The sequence below is a fragment of the Lonchura striata genome, chromosome 19 (assembly GCF_046129695.1).
Source record: "Lonchura striata isolate bLonStr1 chromosome 19, bLonStr1.mat, whole genome shotgun sequence".
NCBI lineage: Eukaryota > Metazoa > Chordata > Aves > Passeriformes > Estrildidae > Lonchura > Lonchura striata.
This window is the reverse complement of record NC_134621.1, coordinates 8,781,747-8,803,922: the sequence shown is the minus strand read 5'-3', so window position 1 is coordinate 8,803,922 and position 22,176 is coordinate 8,781,747. Positions and strand designations below refer to the sequence as shown.

Genomic DNA, 22,176 nt, shown 5'->3' with positions numbered 1-22,176 from the left:
TGTCTAGCGAAATTTAACAAGAGTCTACTTCAAAGGAAAAGGCATTACATCTTTCATGTGTTTCTTTTCTGGCTTAAAGTCTGCTCCCTTTAGGTCTTTCTGCTTTCACTCTTGGTTCTGGTTTAAATGGAAGCCTCTAATATCTCTGCCAGCCCCAGCATGGGGCTGTGGTCCCTGGTCCCTGTCTTGCTCCATGTCCCCACTGCCCTCCCTGGTCCCCTTCCCCTCCAATTTTGCACCAGGTACCTTCACTGGTCCCCACGTCCCAGCAAGAATGGGGCTCCAGATGCCATCCTAGGTGCCCACATGTCCCTCAGCCCCACAGGGGTGTCTAAGCCATCCCTGTCACACATCAAGCAGAGTAATGTTAACCCAAGTCATACTTCAGTTATTTATTTTGGACCAATATTTTTAAACTTACACTATTTTCTCTCCCTTTCCCATGCTCTGCCTACACTTTAATTCCTTGCTCCACATTGTCCTCATCAACCTGAGCTGACACCTCTGCACCTTTATTTTGACATCAAACTGGGGTGTTAATAAAGCAGGACTGGAGTAGCTCTGACATTATCTTGACACAATGATATTTGCAGCTTTCCACTGGCATTTTTTTAACCATTCTTTTAACATTCAGGTACTGTCACCCTCCTCAGTTTGACATCACAATTGTAATGTCACCTCCACAGTGGCCTCTGCATTGACATTACCATCAAATTGGCTTTACAATCAGCTGAAATATCAAAGGGAAGGAGAGAGGCTGGCCCAGCTCCAGCAACCTGTGCTTAAGAGAGAAATCACTTCTGGAGAAAGGAATGGATGTGTTGGGTGGCTGCTGGAGCTACTGCAGGTATTGAGGGGAACCTGGTTGATAGGAAAGCAAACAAGTATTTAAGAGGTATTGCATTACAAAAAGAAAAAAAAAGACACAAAAAAACTAAAACAACTACAACAAAAAAAAAACTTGGAACCCACAAAAAGCCCCCAACAGCTCATAATAGTTCATGTTAATTAAGAATTATTATAAAAGCTTAGAATAAAAATAACTATAATACAAATAAATAATAAAATAGACATAGACTAGTTGGCTTATTTTATCACTCTCTGCCACAGTTCTGGGCTCTGGAGGCAGGTCCACCTCTGAGCTCCTGTGAGCCGCAGGCGTGGGGTGACAGAGCTCCAGGGCTATTATGCTGTTTAGGATCAGTCTGCACTCAGGCCCAGCACTATTATAAACACAGATGTTTTTATAACCTCGCTGAAAAGTTAATCATCCTATTAATGCCTATTTCTGGGCATGCTGCAAGTGGAGAGCCCTCAGCCCCTGCGCTCCGGCGAGCGCCCGGGTGGGCCGGGGCCGAAAGCTGAGCCGTGCCCCGGGAGCTCCTGACACAGCCCAGCAGCTGCCTGCAGCCCGGGGATGACATTTCCAGGCTCTCAGATGCGCCAGGATTTCGGGAGCCCTGGCGAACCCCGCGCCGTGCTCCGCTGGGAGCGCCGGCCCGCAGCGAGATGGACGAGAGCAAACCCCTGAAGGTGCGGCTGACCTTCTCCGTGATCCTGGTGGGCATCTCGCTGCTCTTCGCGGCCGTAGTGACCGACCACTGGGCCGTGCTCAGCCCCAGCGTGGAGGAGAACACCACCACCTGCGAGGCGGCGCATTTCGGCCTCTGGAGACTCTGCACCAAGCGCCTTTTCATGCAGGAGCAAGGTCCCAAAGAGAAGAGCTGTGGGCCCATCAGCCTGCCAGGAGGTACGTGAGCATGCAGCAGACTCACAGCAGGCTTTGCTCAGGAGGTTGGAGGACGTGGCAAAGGGAAATAGGCTCCACGTCCCTCACGGCAGAAAGGAAAGTTTGGGATGGGGTGCACGGGGCTGTTTTCGTGTTGGTGTGCAAACACACCTCGCTGCCAGCTCCTGCTGGGGCTGCTTTGCTGCCTTGCCTTGGTCTGTCTGTGACCATGTTTGAGTCTCCCGTGCAGCAGCGACAGTGGTGGGGAGAAGGGGAGGAGGATTGGGCACAGTGGGAATCACAACGGCAGATTGGGATGGAGGGAATCTTGCTGAACCCCAGCCAAGGGTCCTACAGGCACGCTGACAGCAGCAGGCAAGAGAGAGGATTTACGGGTCCACCAAACACAGCTGGTGGATTTCCAGATCCATGTAATCCCAGAGGAAAAGCCCACCCACGGTGGGCACTGGGTTAACTCTGAGCTGCTCCAGTAACAGCCATTCCTCAGGGCAGGGAGGGAGAGGGACCTGCAGGATGGTTTGTCAACTTCCAGAAACAAAAGAGTCATAAATGGAGATTGAATCAATTTCTCAAGGACTTAGGGAACCTCCTTACCTCTCACCAGAGGCACAAGCTCCCACACACGTCTTCCCCTCCAGTTCAATCGATGGGGAGGGCAGTGGGCACGGCAGCTTTCCGGGAAGGCTGCTCCATTCTCATGGTTAAAGGAGCTCATTATGTTTTTGCTGATTGCCAAGTCAGCAACATCCACGCCGTTTGCACTAATACACTCCCTCTGTGACTGAGCCACGCTGCTTTTTTAGAAGGCTTATAGGGTACTGGATGCCTTCCAGAACAGAAATAACAGGATTGCTTTCGTGTTAGACTCGCTGCTTGAAATGAAATATATGTTAACACATATTTGAAAATTTCCTGTGAAAAATCTTCCTGCTTGGTCTGACTGTATATTGCCCGTATTACTGCAATTCTTTATCTCTTTGGCCAAATTACATGTTGTGAAGAGAGGAGCTGAGCCTCAGCATGTGGGTCTGCCTCTAACCAAACTTGGGAGTGTGTCATCCATATGCTTAATGTCTCTCAGCAAGGTACTTACGTGCCTAGAGACGCATTCCTCGCTGCACGCCTTCCCCCACGCACCGAGAACTCCCACAAAAGGAAAAACAATAGAAACTGGTGGGTAAACAGCAAAACTGCACGACCGTGGGGTAAATATAAAACTCATAAATATCCAGCTGTCTGCACAAAGCAGATTCGCAGGCAGGGCGCAGGGAAGCAGCCGCTATCTTTGACAGACATCAGCATGTGCTCGCACAGACGCTGAATCGCATCCCAGCGCCGCATTCCGCCAGGCACAGAGCGACTGGGAATTGCGGAGGGGCTGGGCTGTGCCCCACGCCAGAGCTGGCTCGTCCCATTTTTAAAGATATTTGCGAATCCGGATGACAGCCTGCATCGTAACCACGTTGCAGAGGGTGAAATTCGCACCTCAATTATAACGTAAATACCTTCATCCCTGCTTTAGCCGGGGAAGGATGAGAGCAAAGGGAGGGGAGAAGAGCCCCGGGGCTGAGGCTGCGGCCGCACGGCTCCTGCTCCATTGATTTCACACTTCTGGGAAGGGATGTCGGCAGGGAAACACCAGGGTTGTGAAACCTGCAGCAGCCAAGAAAATGTGAATGAACAAACGCGCAGTAAAAGAGCAGATGCAGGCGCTGCTTTTCCTGAAAATCATGAGATATAACCAGATATTACTGCCAGGACTGGGAAAGAGGCATCAGAATTTATCACTGAATTAATAACCATTTACCAGTCACTCCCTGTGGAGGAAATGGATGGCATGATTAACGTTATTTATGAGGTTTTGAGCTCAGCGCAGTGCAGAGTGGGGAGGATGATTTGGCTCGCAGTCCACAAAGCAGGGCTGTGATTTAGGCAGAGGTTTAAAATTTTACAGCACCCATCCGAGGGTGTTGACAAATTGAAAAGGGTTCAGCATCCTGCTGTAACAAATAAAAAGATCAGGGAGATGGTTGTTAAAACCAGACAAATTCAGATTAACACTGAGACATTTTTAACTGTGGTCAGTGGGCACTAGGGCATTTTACTGCCAGCTGTAAACGGAGCTCAGTGTCACTGCCTGTAACTCTGGTGCTGGTGCTGAAAAGTGGTTCCTGGGCAGCACCAGGGGTGTTCAACAGCTCAAACAGGTCCTTGTAAATACAGGAACCTGAGCACAGGCAACCGGAGAGAAGTGCTTGAACAAATGGGCTGCCAGCAGGGCTCTGTCCCCTGTTACACGAGACTCACCCTGCAAGACAGGTGTGAAATGAAACTGCTTGGAGAGATAATCTCCAAAACTCCCCGTGTGTGTGTCAAAGGCTTCATTAGCCAGGTCAGAGCCCAAGGCCTGGCCCCCTCCAGGGCTCAGCCCTCACCTTAACACGTCCTCCAAGGTCCTGTCTCCCAAACTCATCACAAGTGGAAACCCCACACGAAACCCCAGGATTTTCCAACCATCCACCCTGCCACAAACTCCCCGTGCTCTGTCCATCTGGGGCTCCAGAGCAAGGTGGGCTCCAGCCCCTTCCCAGCCTGGCACTCCAATGCTTACAGGGGACAGCTGCCACCCAAAACTCTGTGTGGCCTGAACATCTCATGGTCTTTCCAGCCTTTCTTTCCCTCACAAAATCTCCAAATTGCAGCTCCCCAAGGTTCTACCACAGCTCAGTGGGATTGCACTTCTGCATCCCATGACTTCAGCCAGGAGTGATGGATCTGAGGGGGGGGAAGCAGGAAGGCTGTGAGAGGGTGCACTGGATGGGTGAGGACTCTCTGTGATAAACCACATTACTACCCTGAAGTTCATGCAACCCCAGAGCCCCTGGACTGTCCCCATCAGCACACTGGGGTGACCCTGTGGCAGAGATAATGCAGCTGGGGTGGAGAGAAAGGAAGATTGCCACACAGTGTCCATCCATTATCAACCCCAGTGGAAATCCTGTCTGATATGTAAACCTGCTGTGACATAAACGGGTTTTTCTCTTTTTCATGGTGGCACCAGAGGCATTGCAGTGCCTCAGCTCTGCTGAACAGACTTGTTGAAACAAAAATCCCCAGCTCAACAGAGCATGGGAGCATGTTCAAACTGAAAGCAATTCAGCATTTCACCAAAACAAATCTAGCTCTATTTTCCCATAACAAGTGTATTTTCCAAAAACACCAACCCACTTGTGTGATGACCCCTTTTATCACACACTGGCAGAGCTTTGCTAAGGGCCACAAGGGACAGAGGTAGCTCCATCTCCTGCAGACAAGTCCACCTCTGAAAGGTTTATGAGGATGGAGGGTGGACTGGACTGGTTTGGCTCCCCTGCAGGGGACTCAGAGCTGTGCTGTGCTCCCACCACCCCAAGTCTGATGCCTCCACCTTTGTACTGCATGCCTGGGGCCTCCTTTGAGTTCAGGCTTTTTAGAGAATTAATGAAAAGCTCAACCAAACAATCCCAAAATAAAGTGTCCCAGACACAGTGCTCAGCCTTGCCACCACTGAGCTGCTGGTGGAGGCACACAACCACTGCTTTGGGGCTCAAAATTCACAATTAGAGTCACAGAGGGCTGAGTTCAAATGTATTTCTTTCAGTGATTTGCAAGGATAATAAAGAACAGGTCAGGAGATGCCAGAGCTAAACATTAACCTTGTCTCCAGCAAGGAGAATCTTCAGATGAAATAAAAATCATCTTATAAACTTAAGTAGATAAGAGTGTCTCCAAGGAATCTTCCCCTAACAGGCCCAGAAACGCTGCTTTGCAATTACCTATCTCCTGGGAGAGGGAAAATAAATCCTCCCTGAGTCACTAACTCCAGCAGCCATGACAGAAAAACCCACAAGAACCAACAGGTAGAGCACAGGGTTCTTCTGCCAGAGAAATGAATGCTGTAAGGAACTAGTGAAATTCTCACAGACAGGAACCCACAGCAGTCCCTGCGTGCTCCTGCACCCAGCCTGGCTCAGGCTTCACCCTGTGCCTGTCCCAGCCTGGATGTGGAGAGGGCCACAACTTCTCCCAGGCTCCCTCCCAGCATCTTGTGGAAGCTGGTGCTAACTTGTTTCCTTAACAGATGTCCCTAAGGGAAGGGGGCCCTTTTCTGTGTTTCAGGCAGCCTTGGCTCTGTTTCCTGGGCCACTGGGAGCCCCTGGGTGCTGCAGGGGTGCTGGGGCAGGTGCTGAGCGTGTCCCCCCAGCCAGCCCAGCTCAGCAGGACGGCGCAGCCGGGGCTGGCACCGCTCAGCGCGTCCCCACCAGCGTCCCCTTCCAGCCAAATTCCTGGTGAGCAACTGTTCTCCCAGCTCACACCCCTGCAAAGCCTCAATTAAATCAGTTATAAATAGCAAGAACACCCTCCACCCTTCCCCTGCTGCTGCCAAAGGCCCGAGTCAGCAGGTCCTCACCAGAGCAGGGCTGGAGGCTCCCGTGTGTCTGCAGGAACATCACCGACCTCGCCAGGCTGAGGAGCAAAAAGCATCGTGGCCCTCCAGAGACCCAGCTGGCAACTTCCCTCATCCCCACAGTCCTGATCCCTGCTGGCTTCTCCAACCCCTACAAACACCCCGTACCTGGCACTGTGCTCATGTGAAGTCCAGACAGAGGAACTTCATCTAACTCTGCTGTCCTACCAAATTAACTTAATAGGCTGATCAAACTTGGATAATGCCTGGCATGATACCCTCTTTGCCCTTGGCTCATGCAGCCTCCCCTTCTCTGGGCAACTGCTTGGGCTTCAAACAGCTTTGGTGTTTTTTGCTTTGTTCTTTTTTTACTGACAGCCAGAAAAAAAAAAAAAAAAAAAGCTCTTAGCATCCCTATTTTAGTAAAACACCATGTGCTTTGCTGCATTGCAGCAGCCTCATCCCTGGGACCCCCAGATCAAACCTCCCCTGCCACACAGGGATCTGTGAGCTGCAGAGGGGAAGAGCCAGCAGGGAAAGGTGGTGAGGACACTCCATCCCCCTGTCTGCACCCCAAGGTCAGCACACCCCCATGGAGTGGCCTGGTGAGGGAAGGGAGCTGCCAACTCAGCTGTGGGCAGGGCAGGGCCCATTCCCAGGAAATGCTGCAACACAGAGGCAGAAACGTGGCCAAAGACAGAATGAGGAAAATCATCTGTAATTCATATTTTAAACAGGAGAGCAATCAGCTCTGAGAGGGATACAAAAGGTATCAGAGGGGCTTCAGCCGTGTCCGTGCTGGAGTCTGGTGTCCTCATCTGCCCCCAAGGAAATCAGATCCAGCCCCAGTTCCTCGCTATCACCAAGGGTAGGGAGCCTCAAAACCACTTCAACCTTTCTCCATCAATATAAAGCTAATTCAGTCTTACTACATTTTATCAGAGGCTTCCAAGAGCACAAAATTGAATTTTCTTTTCTCTTTCAGACCACAACTGCTCCTACTTCAAGCACTTCACTCCAGGAGAGACCTCAGAGATATTTGAAGTGACCACCCAGAAAGGTAAGAACAATTGCAAAAGAATATTTTCCTAATGTTGTATGAAGTGATGGACACACAAGAGCTAAGGAAAAGGGATCCCCAAAATGAGAGTTCATCCCTGATTTCAGTGAAAGATGCAGAATCTCTAGCAGGCACCATCAGCTGAGAAAAATGTGGAAAATGCCCTGGACAAGGTCAAATCCCAGCTTCCTGGGGACAATTATTTTGATATATGATCACACCCATAAACATGATTTTACATAAGTTGTCCCACAAATATATAACTATGTCAATACCCAGGAAAACTGCAAAAAGTCCTTCCAGGATAAAAATGACTTTACAACATTGGCACTATCCATGACACTCAGCCTTTGCCATTGAAGGGGAAGATATTAATAAAAGCTAAATGAATAAAACATACCCCAAGCTGAGTCTTGACCCGAAAAGAAGTGCAGAGGCTCTCTGAAGACCATTAGGAATTTTATGGTTCATATTGATTTTATATTAAAGTCATGTAAAAAATAGAGCGATCAATGAATGGAAGGAGCAGGTATCCTGCAAAGACATGAACTGTCAGTGTTTACAGCAAAATTGTCTTCCACAGACAACTTTCACATATTTAATAAGTCCAAATATTTGGAGGGCTCCCCTAACATGCTCCTCTCTCTTTCTCATCCTCGTTTTGTGGACAAACTCCTTCATAGTTTGCAACACAACATATTTACTGAGGAAAATGTGAGCCATTGGATACATTTCATGCATTAATCTGCTTTGCTTCTAGTGGAAGTTGTAACAGTGGAAAACTCTGAAGATAGGTTTCCTAAAAAAGGAGCTTCCTAAGACAGGAAAGACAGGAATTTTAACTAGCTAGAAAAGCATATATCTGAGTCACCTGCTTTTGCTCACTTATCTGCTATCTAATCCAGCCACCTGATCTTCAAAATGCACCCAATGCCTTCAGGGCAATGCAAAAAAAAAAAAAAAAAAATCAGGAAGAATTTCTTCTTCAGGAAAAAAAAAAAAAAGTCAGTAAGAACTTCTTTTATTTGGGGCAAAAAGAAAATCTTAAGCCCAGCAAAAGACTTTAAAATAAAACGAACACTTTCAGGCAGTTCCAGCACAGAGAAAAGAGAAACATTTAGAAAATTATAATAAAACACTGATATGAAAAGCAGTGAGAACAAAGAGTGATCTGCTGTTCCCCTTTGCAGAAATAGCTCATTTGGATGGGAGCTAATTAGTAACAGGCAAAAAAAATTCTTCATGATTTTGCCTGGGAGATATTTTTTTTAAATGGCTTGAAAAGCAAATATCATCAGGCACTGTGATGTTCATGCATGACTACATGTGTTAAACATTAAACTAATCTGAAAACGAACACAACATGCAAATGAAGGCCTGAATTACTCAATTAGCAACTCTCCCTCCACCCAGGCCCTGAGCAGTGCTGGGCTGGGGGAAGTGTCCAGCCCACGGCTTGCAAAAACCAGGACTTTTGGGGAGGGTTTAATCCCTTGTCCTGAAGAAGCTGGGTTTTTACAGAGCTGGAAATCCCTGTTGTAAAGGCAAAGGAAGAAAAATGAGCTGTGCAAACACTTCACCCCCAGCCTGCTGTGCCCACTGGTGTGCTGAGCCCACGGAGCACTCAGCTCTCCGTGCACTGGGACAGCAGCAGCACCGTGCACGGGCCAGGGCTCTGCAGAAAGCACAGAATAACAGCAGCAGAGAGCTGCCTGTTCACTCTGGGAGCTGAGTGTGGGGTGATGGAGGGGACGAGAGCATGGAGCCCAGCTAGGCTTTGAGAAGAACATTTCCATGGCAGAGCCAAAGCAGCTCCAGCAGCCCCATAGAGGTGGGCTGCTGAGCAAAGTTGCCCTGGGCTATCTCCAGGGGTTCAGAAAGCATTTTCCCCTTCCTGCTCTGCTTTCATACCCTTCCCATTCAAAAGATACATGGCCAATACTTGTCCCTGTTTTCACTTGAGAGAAATAATTCACCAAAGCCACCTCTTCCCAGCATCAGGGGTGCACGTATTTCTCAGTGTGAGCTACTGCAACGTCCCCACAGCTGATGGCAACGGGCTCAAAATGTGCACCCTATGTCATTTTTGGTGGGTTTTTTTCCCTTTGGCAGAATACAGCATCTCAGCTGCAGCCATTGCCATCTTCAGCGTTGGCTTTGCCATCATCGGGACGATCTGCGTGCTCCTGTCCTTCAGGAAGAAGAGGGATTATCTGCTGAAGCCAGCATCCATGTTCTACACCTTCGCAGGTACGGCCAGGGCTGCTCACATCTCTGGGCTTGGTTTATAGGACAACACAGAGAAACTTGAGACAGATCCCAAGGGGACAGAGACACTTCTAAAAATGCCCTGCACGCATTTTCTTCCTGGCCACAGACTACAGGTTCCTGTGTGGTGTGGTCCTGTTCAGCTGGTCTATGTTTTCTCCAACCCTCTTTAAAAGTATATTCACTCCCTTCTAATATATTCACTGTCAGTCCCAGTCTGAACCAGGGACACACAATATTCTATCTCATTTATTAAGATTCAAACCAACAAAACTGCTGATCCAGGCTCAAAATACACAATGTCTCCCAAACACACAAAGACTGCACTTGTACATGAGCCAGGAATACTCTGACATGCCACAATGAGTGAAAGACAGAGGTGCAAATTGTCACCTCAATATAAAATCTTCCTCAAACTCTGAAAAAGCTCTCCAGGGAATGCAATTATTCCTCCCCCACTTTGAATTTCCCATCCAAGCCTTCCTGAAAGATCACACTCAACAAGTCAGTGGCTGACCTCAGTTATGGCAGAGCTCCTGGCAGCTCTGAGCACTGGTTCCTTCAAACACTGAAGTCAGTGACTCACCTGTGAATCTCACTACAGTTCCTGTATGCAAAACAACAGATGAGGCAGTTAATTAAGGATGAAAAATTGACAGCTGTTATTCAACCCACTGCTCCTATCTTCCTTCAGGTCTCTGCATCATCATCTCTGTTGAAGTCATGAGGCAATCCGTGAAGAGGATGATTGACAGCAAGGAGACAGCCTGGATCCAGTACAGTTACTCCTGGTCCTTCGCCTGTGCCTGCGCCTCCTTCGTGCTGCTCTTCGTCTGCGGCATCGCCCTCCTCCTCATCGCGCTGCCCCGCTTCCCCCAGAACCCCTGGGAGACCTGCATGGATGCAGAACCCGAGCACTGATGCTCCCTGCGCCCATGAAAAATATCCAGAAAGTGTTCTGAAAAGATTTGTATTTTTTAAAACGTCTGGGTCTCACTACACAATGTGCTCTCTGTCGAGTGAGTCATTACTGAACCACGGCATGTTCGATTGCAATCATTGCTTTCTTTTTCTTTTCCTTTGTTTTCCTTTCTTTTTTTCTCTCCTTTTTGACTCTTTTTTTTTTTTTTTTTTTTTTTAAGAAAGCAGAAAGACCACTCAACACCACCATGGGTGTGTGTGAATGGCACTGCTCTGTACCAACTTGGGGTTGCCCTGTGCTGATGCAGTTGAGGGGAAATGTGTGTCTGAGACAGCTTGGGCCACAGAGGAGACAGCTTTGTCTTGGGGAAGATGTTTGGTGCAGTTGGGCATAGATCCATGAGGGATATCAGGCTTTTATACCTTACTCAGTCAGAGAGAGACTCTGTGGGGAGTCAATGTCCCCATTTATGCCACACTCCTTCCCTCAGAAGGGTTAGCTTGTTCCCAGGGTAAGTTGGAGATCCTTATGCTTTCTATTAAAATATTAACATTTGATAAAAACCAAAACAGAACTTTGTGTAGCATTGGGATAAAAATCCCCCCTCCAAATTTACACCTGGCAGTTCCATTCTTTTAAATCAACCATAAAGCCCCACAAAACAGAGTCTCGTGTTTTGCTTAAACTTCAGTGGCGAAGCCAAGAAGTACAGAACATGAAGAGTGGCATTTTCCTTTAATAAAAAGCATCATTTTCCTTTAATAAAAAGCATCATCTTCCTTTAATAAAAAGCATGATTTCCTGGAAAATCATTTTGATGGATGAATCACTTGGCCCATCAGATTCTGCCAGGTCCAGGACGGCAGAGCAGCGCTGGGTGGTGTTTGCTGCACGGAGCTCTCGCTCCTTCCCCGTGAATGAGCTTTTTAAGAGCACCCTGCTTTGCTCACTGCACATGTGTACACAAAGCTACATCTCAGGAAAAATCCTTCAAAACAGCTGCCGAGAGGGAAAGGAGGAAAGGATTCTGCCTGCAGGAGCTGGGAGAGGCGCCCTGAGAGCTGCTGCAGAATCAGAGCCCGGGCAGTGCTGGGGATGCTGCGGGTGCTGCTTTGCTGTGGGAGCCTGCAGGGCTCTGCCACAGCTGCCTGAAGCACTTTGGGGGCTGGGGGTCCCCCAGTCCAACCATCAGCAGCACTGGGGGTCCCCCAGCCCCACACCCTCACCCAGCCCCTCCAGCCAAGCCCTTCTCACCCTCAGGGTCCCCCAGCACCAAGAGGTGGGGGTGTTTCTTCTTTTTTTCTTTTTTTTTTTTTTTTTTTAACAGTTCAATTTTCAGAATCTGCTCAGCATTTTGCCCCCAAGCAGGAAAAAGTACTTGGCTTACAGGGTACTCTTTTTACCTGGTAATTTAAAAATCAGGAGAAAGGGGAACTGAAGTGCTCTTCCCTCTGTATTTAGCTGTCCACAACCCTGAAGAAAAACAGAATTCCAAACAGAAAAATCAGTTTGAAGAGGTCTGAAATAATGACATGTTCAACGTGTGGAGAAATTCCCCAGCAATTCCGTGCTGGCTCGAGGGGCTGCCCTGGGCCCCACCGTCAGGGTGGGCTCAGCCCCAGCAGCTCCAGCCAGACTCAGGCTCATCTCCATTTCCCCCATCAGCAGAGTGGCAGTGAGAACAGAAGCCTTTTGTGAAATTGCATTAATGTTTTCAAAGCTCTTTGAAGTTGAAAAGCACTACAAATAACACATATATTATAAAGTTTTGGGATAAAGCACTCATTGGTGCTCAGATCTGAGTGTGAGCTTGAGGAGCTCTGCCTGTCTCTCATCATGAGAGACAACTGCAAGGCTTCACGTTGTCACAGCACCACTCTGAAATGCTAAATGGTTTTGAAATCTTATTTTTGGGTGCAAAGCTGACATCTTGAATTTGCATTTTCATTGTTCAGGAAAACAGAGGCTAGTTCCGAGGGAGAACCTTTACATGCAACAACATAAAGGAAAGTAAGTGTGACCACCAGGGTGACTGACCCTGGGTTGGGACATCCAAATCTACACAGCAAAGATAATCTAAGCAGAGCAGCTGGCAGGAACAGCAGCAGTCCCAGATCAGCCATCATCATCATCCTCATCATCACCTCAGATGTACCATGGGTTGAGATAAGCAAGGTTTGGGGACAGGGGTCTGAGTTCCTCACCCCACACAGAGCAGTGGCACATCCTGTGTGTGAAGGGAAGGCCTTCACCCATCCACACCTTTTCTGAAGTGCCATGCCTCTCTTTCAATACCTCTGCTGGGGGAAAGTAATTTCTAGGTGGGTTCTCATCCTGATGGGCAACTTTTTGCCCAGCCAAGATGCCACTCAGTCCCCTTCCTGATATTAAAGAGCAAGACATTCCCATTTCAGATAAACACACCCTGGAAAGTCTCACCCATCTCCTGCACACTCCTGATCCCCCTCATCCAAGCCCCAGTGAGGGCAGTGGAAAGATTCCTGGTGAGTGCCTGGCTTTGGCCTGGATCCAAGCTTTTACAGCATCTCTGGGATCACTTTACTCACGAGGCAGAGAAAACACACAGCTCATGGCATCAAGAACCTACACCCACAGCCAGAGCTCAGGCAGCTCAGCCAGATGCCTCCTAAAGCCCTTAAGATTCACTGAGTTTTATTCTCTTTCTGCTCCAGGCTAAGGTTTTGTGATCATTCCCTGCTCTGTATGGTCCCTGCCAGACTGAGAAGCACATGGAAAACTTCATTTTCTTCTTCCAGATATTAAGAACTGCTGAAGAGGGACCCATCCATTAAATCAGGCATTGGTATTCACGGTGGGAAGGGCTCTGCTCTTGCAGCAGGTTTGTTCTGCCAGAGCTGATAATGTGTTTTAAGAGAGTTAATAAAAGTAATTGGCCTTCATAAAGGAAAAGGAATATAATGTTGGAGGGGGGAGCTGTAACCAGTTTCAGTTTTCATTCTCTCAGCTGAGCAAACAGCAGGGAAGAGCCACCAGAACCTCTCAGGAATGTACCATGAAAATGTGAAGGAAATATCCTCACCAGCAGGGAATCACCAGAGCCCAAGAGGGATGGGAACCCAGCTGCTACACATCCAACAGGAGCACTCCTGGGCCTGGGACACAGCCAAAGAACCAAGTGGGAAACAGGCACCAGAGAGAGAGAGAGGAAATCAATTTGCAGAACAAGGAACAACCCCCAGCCAACATGAAATCTTGAGCGCTGGCCCTGCCACTCCCAGTCCCGCACACCTCCAGTCACGGGCTCCTTGGGCATTTGCCACTCCCTAATCCAACACCAGTGCCTGTCCCCTCCTCACACAGCCACAGAGAGGTGCCCCAGGGCACTGCCCAAGCCACAGTGCTGAGATCTGGGCTGCCCAAGCCCGAGTGTTAAATCACAGTCAACGCAACAGAAGACGTGAAGGTTTTTGTTTATGTAAGATTTGCTGTGAGGCGTGGAGAGAATCTGCTTCCCTTGTTTTTAAATGCTGTGCTGTGTGAATTTAATGTGCAGAAAAGGTGTCAGACGAGCAACCCTGAAGAAGAAAACTGCCTGTTTAGCAGCAAGCTGAGCTCTTGAACACCCTTCATCTGCAACGAGGTTCTGCAGGCACAGCCCAGCGCCAGCGGGTGGGGGGAGAAGAGCTCAGCACAGATGGGTGAGGATTTCACCCAGAAATCCTGGCACACACCCCTATTTCTCCTTTAGTCCAAACCTAGAAAGAGCCAGCACATGCAGGATGCTCAGGTGTTTGATCACCCTGATCAAACTGTTTACAAAGGCACAAGTATTTACAAATTTACTTTTCGGTTTTTCACTGATGCCATTTCCACTCTGTGACATCCTTGGGGCCATCACCCTTTCCTCCTCACTCAGAAATGATTTCCAGAAAGCCCTGAAGATCTGGCAATATTGCCCCTACCATGAGATCCCTGGCCCTGCTGCAGAGGGACACTCTCACCTGGGCCTGCCAGCTCTTGAGGAGCACACCTGATAGAGGATACAGGATATAGGATACAGGATACAGGATACAGGATATAGGATACAGGAGTGTCAAGAGAAGTCTGCAGCACTGCCAGCCCTGGGGAGGGCCCTGGGGATTCACATGGAGCCCATGGGCTCTGTCCAGAGCTGCAGCTGGGCAGTCACATGCCAGGAACCTGACCACAGGCAGAAACTGTTAGAGAATAAACCTCAGCCTAAACTTAATTTAAAATGAGCTTCCTCTGTCCACAGTGGGACTGTGCCCCTTGGAACACTGCATCACTTTATAACTTAACTACAGGAGCATTAGGCTGCTCTGTACCATGAAACACACACAGCAGTGGGACCTGCTCTAAAAGCATCCATTCCAATTATTTCCCCTTTCCATTGTCACCAAGGGACAAGAAAAGAGCGTCACAACTTTGTTTTGACTGAAGTAGAGGATGAGATTGTCATTGCTTTGTCACACTTGATCGATGCTCGGGCTCCACTGAAGCTATTGAACATAAATTCAAGGCATGCAGACATCACACATGCCCACTGCATCAGACACTGAGCTGCTTTGCTGCTTTCTTCAAAGAAACGCAGAGAAGGGAATAAACTCGGATTTCTGGACTATTTTCTATAATAGAACCAGCAGCACAATTCTGTTTGGCAAGGCTGCACCCCAGGCTGTGGTTCAGCTTCGTGCCCAGTATCACCAGTCTCACTGGGAGCACCTCAGTGGCTTTACAGCTGGTCTTGTTGAGGTATTTACCCCCCAGCAGGAAGCCAAGTCTTCTGGAAAAGGGACTGACAACATCTTTTAACCAGTCTTGGATAATTCATACCACTGAGCATTCTGTAATTTGTCAGAAGCATCTATTAATCCTTAATGAGGTAAAAACTCCTCAACATTTCTCAGCTAAAGTTGCTAAAAACCCCCACACCGAACTGACATTTCCATTGCTGCTGCTGCTGCTGCAAATCCTTTTACTTCTCTTGAATGAAAGAAAAACACAAATTTAGAAGGATTCAGCCCTTGCTCCCTGACACAGCCAGCAAAAAGAGACTGGTGCAAGTATTGCTACACCAACAGAAATAGCCCATATTTCATGTCAAGGAATACGATGTGCAAATTTTCACAGGCACCATAGATCATCACCATCTGTCTTGACAAGTTAATTGTCTGCAGTTTTTCTAGGAAAACTAGAACCTTTAAAAACTAACAAAACAAATGAGTTGAAGGATGATATGGGCAGAGCATGAAGCATCGTGGGCTCACCGCCCTGCAAATGTGCAGGTTCTGATATGCTTGAGTTCAGTCTAAAAAGAAAATCTGGAGTGGTCAAACACTGCTCCTGGTGCTACTTATAGCACTGAGGTACTACATACATAGCAAAAGAATTGCTTATGGAGCACCATCTCTGCAAAAAAAACCAGCTGAACTTGACAAATCTGGGAACAAAACATTAATTAATCAAAGCAGGGAATGGCACTCGCAGGGTTCGCAGTCAGTGGCAGGACTCACATCCTGCAAAGGGTCAGCAACACCACAGCCCATACAATTAAAAATCCAGGACAAACTGTATTCGATGACAACCTCCAGGAGAAAATGTGGATGCTGGGGCCTTGGTTCTAAGCAGTAGCTTTATGCAAAACAGCAATTTATGAGCTGCCTTGTGGAAACACTGAAAGCTGCCACGTGAGCACAAAGGGGATGGAGGGGAATTGTCCCTACAACCCACGCTGGGCTCTGAGGATCTGAGAATCACTGAAACCACCCTGGGGACACCTGCAGGGTGTTCCAGAGGACACCAGCACCCCGTGGAGGGGCCCCAGCAGCCAAGAGAGACAGGGACGTGCCCCAAAACCTCTCCTGAGCCTGCCGGGTCCCCAGGACAGGCTGGCAGCTGCAGGGCCAGGGCCAGGACAGCCCAGGCTGGGGACAAGCACAGCCACGTCCCTTAGCATAACCCAGATGAGCCAGGACACCACGGGCAGGTCCTGCAGCATCAGGAGGTGGGAGAGGTACCTCAGAATGCAGCTCCAGGTCAGGCTGAGCTCCCTGCAGAGCAGCATCAGCTCTGGCTGCTCCTCACCTGGGATGGCCAAGGGGAAAACTCAGTTTCAAAATAATTCAGTCCTCAACTACACACAGAAAAACATGCCAGCTGCATTCACTAAGTAGCTTTGTAAAAGGTGGAGACTCTGAATTGTAAAAAAAAATTATTTTTCTTAGAATTGAAATTTTTTTTTTAATCTTTCCCTTCGTTCTTCATTAGTTCTTATTACTACACTGACAACCTCCCATGAGGCATCCAGATTTTTCTCATCAAAAACTGGAATGAAAGAAAACAAAACCAGGAATTATTCTTGATATCAAATACAGGCTTACTAAATTTAGATCTGTCATTTAAATTTTCCACAGACAACAATGGGGATTTTATTCCTGAACAAGGAGCATGGGATCTGGCACTAACTGAAGCATAAAAAAAGTCAAGGAGCCAAATACCCAGTGGGTGTATATGCCCCAGCCTCCACTCATTTCCCCCACACTGAGACAATTTACAAAACTCAATTTTGAATTTTCCCTGTAACTGCAACAGGTCCATATTTACAGTGCAGTCTGAGCAGTGCCCACTGGAGCCATCTGTAAGGCTTAATTTCATTTTAATAGGAGTTGGGCTGAAGCCCTCAGAGAGTTGAAAATACAGTTTTGGGGTTTTCTAAACATGACTTCAATAAACATTGGATAATTTGCTCCAAAAACCAAAGATCTTACTCAGGGCTGTGTATGTGACATACAATGGCCAGAAAAGACATTTCAAAAATTATAATATTTTCAAAAAAAACTAACTCTAAGAAATCCAAATGATTCATGCCAAAGCTGTTATGTCAGCTCATCTCTATCATATCATCTTCAAATTCCTGGGTGAGAGCACTTATGAAAATTTAGCACCAAAACCAGCTGGGGTCTTCATAAAGTTAAAGAACTGAAATTCTAAGTCAGAGAGAAAATGGGATTTTATCTGTAATATTTTCAGTGTAGATAAAATGCCAGTGTAAAACAGAATAAAATGCGGTGAGATGCGACCATCTCCCCCTCAACTGATAAACAGATAACAGAAAATTAACAAGTGATGTTTATTAGTTTAATATTCAATATTAAATGGTGAACAGAATCAAAAGGCTGCTCCATAGAACTGAGTGATTTTGAAACCCCTGAAATCACAAAATGCTGACTTGGGGACGTGAAGTGCTTTGGATCCATCTCTGCTCTGCCAGTCCTGTTCCTCCCTCCACTGGATCCCACCTCAGCTCTGCCAGTGAATTTCCCATGGTCTGATTCCTGCAGCCAGCAGCTCGGCAAAAACCCATTTAACAGCAGCTTTGCTCGATTCAAGGTTGCAGAATTTGGCCTCTCCTCGTTTTTGGGTCGTCTGGGTTCCATGCCCTGTGCTGAAGTGCTGAGCAGAACCTGGCAGGGGCTGTCCCCTCCCCAGCATTGTTTGTTTGGTTTAACATTAGGAAATAAATTAAGGAGTTACACAAGCTTTGCTTTACAGCAAAAAGAAGGAAAAAAGTTTTCAGAGAAGTTTCTGAATAATAACCCAGCAAAGATTTATAATAAAAAATTTATATGCAAACCTCTGCAGTGTACTGAGTTTAAATCAACCCCATTACATAATGACCTTTGTCTTAACACACGAAGTCAAATGCAAAAAAAAAATGAACCTGATTGATTGTAACTAGAGCAAAAATCTGATTGAACAGAGCAGAGCCACCGCTCCCCAGTAAGGTGTCCCATGGACAGCTGTAAAATCTGAAATTGCCCCCTCACAGCTCTAAAATTTCAATTCTCACAGGTAATAAGTGGAGGAATTCTGAACTACACCCAGCTCATCCCTGTAAACCAGTTCCCAGATTTAAAGTTATTTCAAGTGTAAAAAGGAGGATTAAGGAGAAATAAAAGGGAAACTCTACAACCCCCCTCTGGAGCTCTCTGGCCACAGAGCAGGGACAGTGTGCAAGACCAGAAATCTTTATCCACAAAGTTTTTATCTTCTGAATGTTCATTCACATTTGTTCAATTTTTTTTTTAAATATCCCATAATTAATTATTCAGACTGGATTCCTTAAAGGCCAGGTTCACAGAGATAAATAACCTGGTAACCACTGTGATCCCCAGAAGATTTAGATTAATTTGGATACAGCTTTGACAAACATTAAATCTCTTCTTTAATGATGTTCCTCAAACAAAACAGTTAGCAAAATATCTGAATTTCCTTGTATAATGTCACATTTTAATGTAAACATCAAATAATGTACCAAAAGTTTTACCGGAAAAAAAAAAAAATTAAAGCGGCACAATTCTTTATACCACTGGAGAAGAGGGGAGGAAAAAGCCAGATTACAAACATTTACACATGCATAGTGGGAAAAAAATTAAACAAACAAACAAAAAAGTATTTTACTAAATTCACGCATTTTTTTAAAATAGTTATTAAATCTACTAAGCACCAACATACCTAAAAATTTATTTTCAGCTTCATGATTCATTTAAAAAACCTATCAAATTAACTTTTCAAACAAGCTTATATTATTAGCTTGTCCAAAAATAAAATGTAGAGTTTTTTTGGGCTTTTTGTTAATTTTTTTTCTTCTTTTTTCTATTTTTTTATAATTTTTTTAAAGTATACCAATACTTTTATCTGAATGTTTCCAAACAATGGCATAGGTGTCTGCAAAGAATGCCTTTACTTTATCCTACAGTGGATGGAAAATACAATACCACATCATACAGAATCTAAAACTATAAAAGTCTGAGAATGCAGCATCCCTTCACAAAAAAGCTGATAAAACTGAAATTATTTAGAAGATGCTGCACCTTTATTAAAAAAAAAAAAATTAAATGAATTTAAGCAGAAATAACATACATTTTTACATTAACTGGCCATTTCTGGTACAGAAACCCAGCATAGTATGCTAATGTTATTGAATAAATGTAAATGCTACTTACAATCTTCTTAAATACAATTTAGACAAACTTTTTTTTTCCTTTTTTTTTCTTTTTCCTTTTTTTTTTCCTTTTTTCAAGTTGTACAGGTAATCTCTCAGCTGCTAGTTTAATGCAACATATCATTAACATTACACAAATTAAAAAATAACACGTGTGTGTCTTCCTACAGAAAAGCTTCCAAAAACCCGACCCACATCAAAAAATGCAAAATAATGGAATATAATTAAAAAAAAAAAATTAGTTGCAAGTCTAGCAGCAAAGCAATTAAGTGAGGATATATTTACCAATATAAACAAAGGGAATATTTGCAACTACAGGTGAAGCCCCAACTATCTTAGATCTACCGACACAAATAAAAATTAAATTCTCTCTAAAAAAAATAATCTGATTATTTAAAATAGGAGTAAAAGCCATTGCTACCTGATGAACTACCTAGGCTAAGTTCCTGAAACAAGGACAGGGGGTCGCTGTTCTTTTTTGTCTGCTCAGGAGGAGGTTTGGGCTTGGGGGGAGCCCGCAGAGCGCTGGCGTAGGACATGGCGGGTTTGGTGCCGCCCGCGGGCTGGGGGCTGCTGCTGTTGGACTCCACCAGCTGCTTGTTGGGCATCAGAGGGGGGAACTGGCCCAGATGCTGGAGCACGTTGTAGTTGAAGGAGTTGGAGAGTTGGATGTTCTCGGCCTTCAGGTGTTCCTCCGGGGGCTTGGCCGCCTTCGGGGGAGCTGCGAAGGAGAAAGCGGAGTTGGAGCAAACGAGCGGCTCTGACTCAGCCAATCCACCTGCAGCAAGCCCAAAGCCAGAGCTGCCACCACCCCTCTGGTAACCTCCTCCCACACCACCCATCTGCCGTGGTTAGTCACTCTGAAAATGAAGTTCACAGAACGACACAATCCCAGCATGGGCTGGGTTGGGATGTTCAAGCTCATCCTGCCCCATCCCGAGCCACAGGCAGAGACACCTTCCACCAGAGCAGCTTCTCCAAGCCCCATCCAGCCTGGCCTTGAAGTGATCTAACTTCACTCCCAGCTCCTGGATCATCAGCAGCAGCACAAGACTGGCAGCACTGAGCACATCCTCCGTGGGTTTCTACCCTACAGCTGCAGCCCCAAACCTGCAATTCTGCACAGCGGATCCTCCGGGTGCACTGAAGGGAAGCTGCTTCCCAATGGGATCTACTCTAATTTAAGCACTTTATCCACTGAGACAGCACAAAGAGTATTTCATTCTTCTTGCTTTACAGCTTAATAGGCTAAAATTAAAATTTACAGCACCATATATAATTCATTCTCCAACAGCAATTCAGAGTCCTGAATGCCAACCAACTAATTATTGGTATTTCAGGCTGAATGCATTCTTGCTAATTGATATGTTCTTGCTCCACATTTAACAACTCCTGTAACTATCAGAAAAAATGGTGCTTTAAACCATAGGTATAAAACTGCTTTCAAATGAATTTCCTGAATCCTAATGAGGTCCCCTAGTTTTCCCTTACAGAATTCTGCTGTCTTGCTCAGCCAGAGAGACACTACACTGAAACACAGCTCCATGTTCTGTCTGCAATAGTCCAGGAACTGGGCAACAGATATATTCTGTAATTATTTCAGTCTTTATAATGATAATGTTATTATATATATAAAATATAGCATTATAATATAATGGGTTTTGTAAAGTGCATGTACAAAAACGTACCACCAAATGAGAGCAAAAGTAGAAAAACAAAGTAAAGTTTCTCACTGGAAGGGTGACACACAGGCTTCTACTTTTTATAGAGCACTCAAAAAAAAAGCCCCAAAAACCAACCCATAGAAGAATGGATATGGAAAGAACACAAGCAAAGCAATTCTGCTAGGGTTGCTATGATTCAACAAAAAACAAACAACCCAGAAGATGAGCAAAAAACCTCCCAAAATAACCACAGCACTAAGGAGAAGACAAGTAATGACAAGCAGGGCCAGAGGTGAAAGCTGTGTGTGGTAGAGGTGTCTAACAGAAGGAAAAATATGAAACACACATCTTGAATAAGAACTTAATTTTCTTTCCATCAACAGAAAAAGCAATGCATATCAAACTCTCAAACTGCAATTTTGAGAAGTGCCTGCATGGAACAGCCCCGAGGAATTGACAGCAGCTCTCCCTGTGCTCCATAAATCCCTCTTGATCCAACCCAACACTGGTGCCACAGCCACTCCTGGTGTGCAGGAGAGATCAGCCCTTGAACAGTCTGGAGTTGGGGTCACTCCCTCTCTAACAAGCACAGGACTTTCACAGCATCACATTCTCACGGGGTTTTATTTCATGGATAAAAACCAACAGTAACGAGAACAGTGCAGTTACTGGTCATTAACCCTTAGCTCTATAAAACACATTTGGGCTGTAAATATGATCACAGGCAGTGAGCTGTAAAGGTGGAAAGCCACAGCAGCCATAAAATGGAGATGTGTTTGCATGAACCATTAGATACAGGGCTCTGTTTCATATACATTTATTGACAAAACAGAAACCATGCTTAACTACAATAAAAAAATTTCATTGCAAAGACAGTTACCAGAGAGAATTTGACATTTTCACTTAGAATTTAGTATTTGACAGCAAATGTGTATCTGTGTATGGTACTTTTTACATACACATCTGACCTCTGAGGACTTTACTCACAAACAAGTCCTCAAGCTTTCCATTAAAGCCCAGAAATGTGGGACTGGCTAATCCCACCCCAAATGTACCAG

At 46.1% G+C, this 22,176-nt stretch overlaps 2 protein-coding genes across 5 annotated transcripts in view; one reads left to right on the top strand and one right to left on the bottom strand.

The window, feature by feature from the left end:
• The first annotated feature begins 1,407 nt into the window (after positions 1-1,407).
• CACNG1 (calcium voltage-gated channel auxiliary subunit gamma 1) lies at positions 1,408-10,529 on the top strand. Its single transcript, XM_021537389.3, has 4 exons — positions 1,408-1,750; positions 7,183-7,257; positions 9,370-9,507; positions 10,220-10,529. Exons 1-4 carry the CDS (start codon positions 1,510-1,512, stop codon positions 10,444-10,446), a joined length of 681 nt encoding a protein of 226 aa, XP_021393064.2. The 5' UTR covers positions 1,408-1,509; the 3' UTR covers positions 10,447-10,529.
• A 7,044-nt stretch (positions 10,530-17,573) lies between these two features.
• HELZ (helicase with zinc finger) overlaps positions 17,574-22,176 on the bottom strand; it is an 85,727-nt gene continuing 81,124 nt past the window's right edge. For all 4 annotated transcript variants that reach the window (XM_021537158.3, XM_021537167.2, XM_021537177.3 and 1 more), the window contains one exon: positions 17,574-20,175. In XM_021537158.3, the coding sequence (XP_021392833.1) occupies positions 19,844-20,175 (332 nt within the window). In that variant the 3' untranslated portion in view covers positions 17,574-19,843. The remainder of the gene's footprint in view (positions 20,176-22,176) is intronic.

Excerpts from the sequence above, each read along its gene's own strand:
- CACNG1 (XM_021537389.3), top strand. The coding sequence starts at position 1,510 with ATGGACGAGAGCAAACCCCTGAAGGTGCGGCTGACCTTCTCCGTGATC. Across the intron at positions 1,751-7,182 it reads GCCCATCAGCCTGCCAGGAG|ACCACAACTGCTCCTACTTC; the intron begins GTACGTGAGCAT and ends TTTCTCTTTCAG. Across the intron at positions 7,258-9,369 it reads TGAAGTGACCACCCAGAAAG|AATACAGCATCTCAGCTGCA; the intron begins GTAAGAACAATT and ends TCCCTTTGGCAG.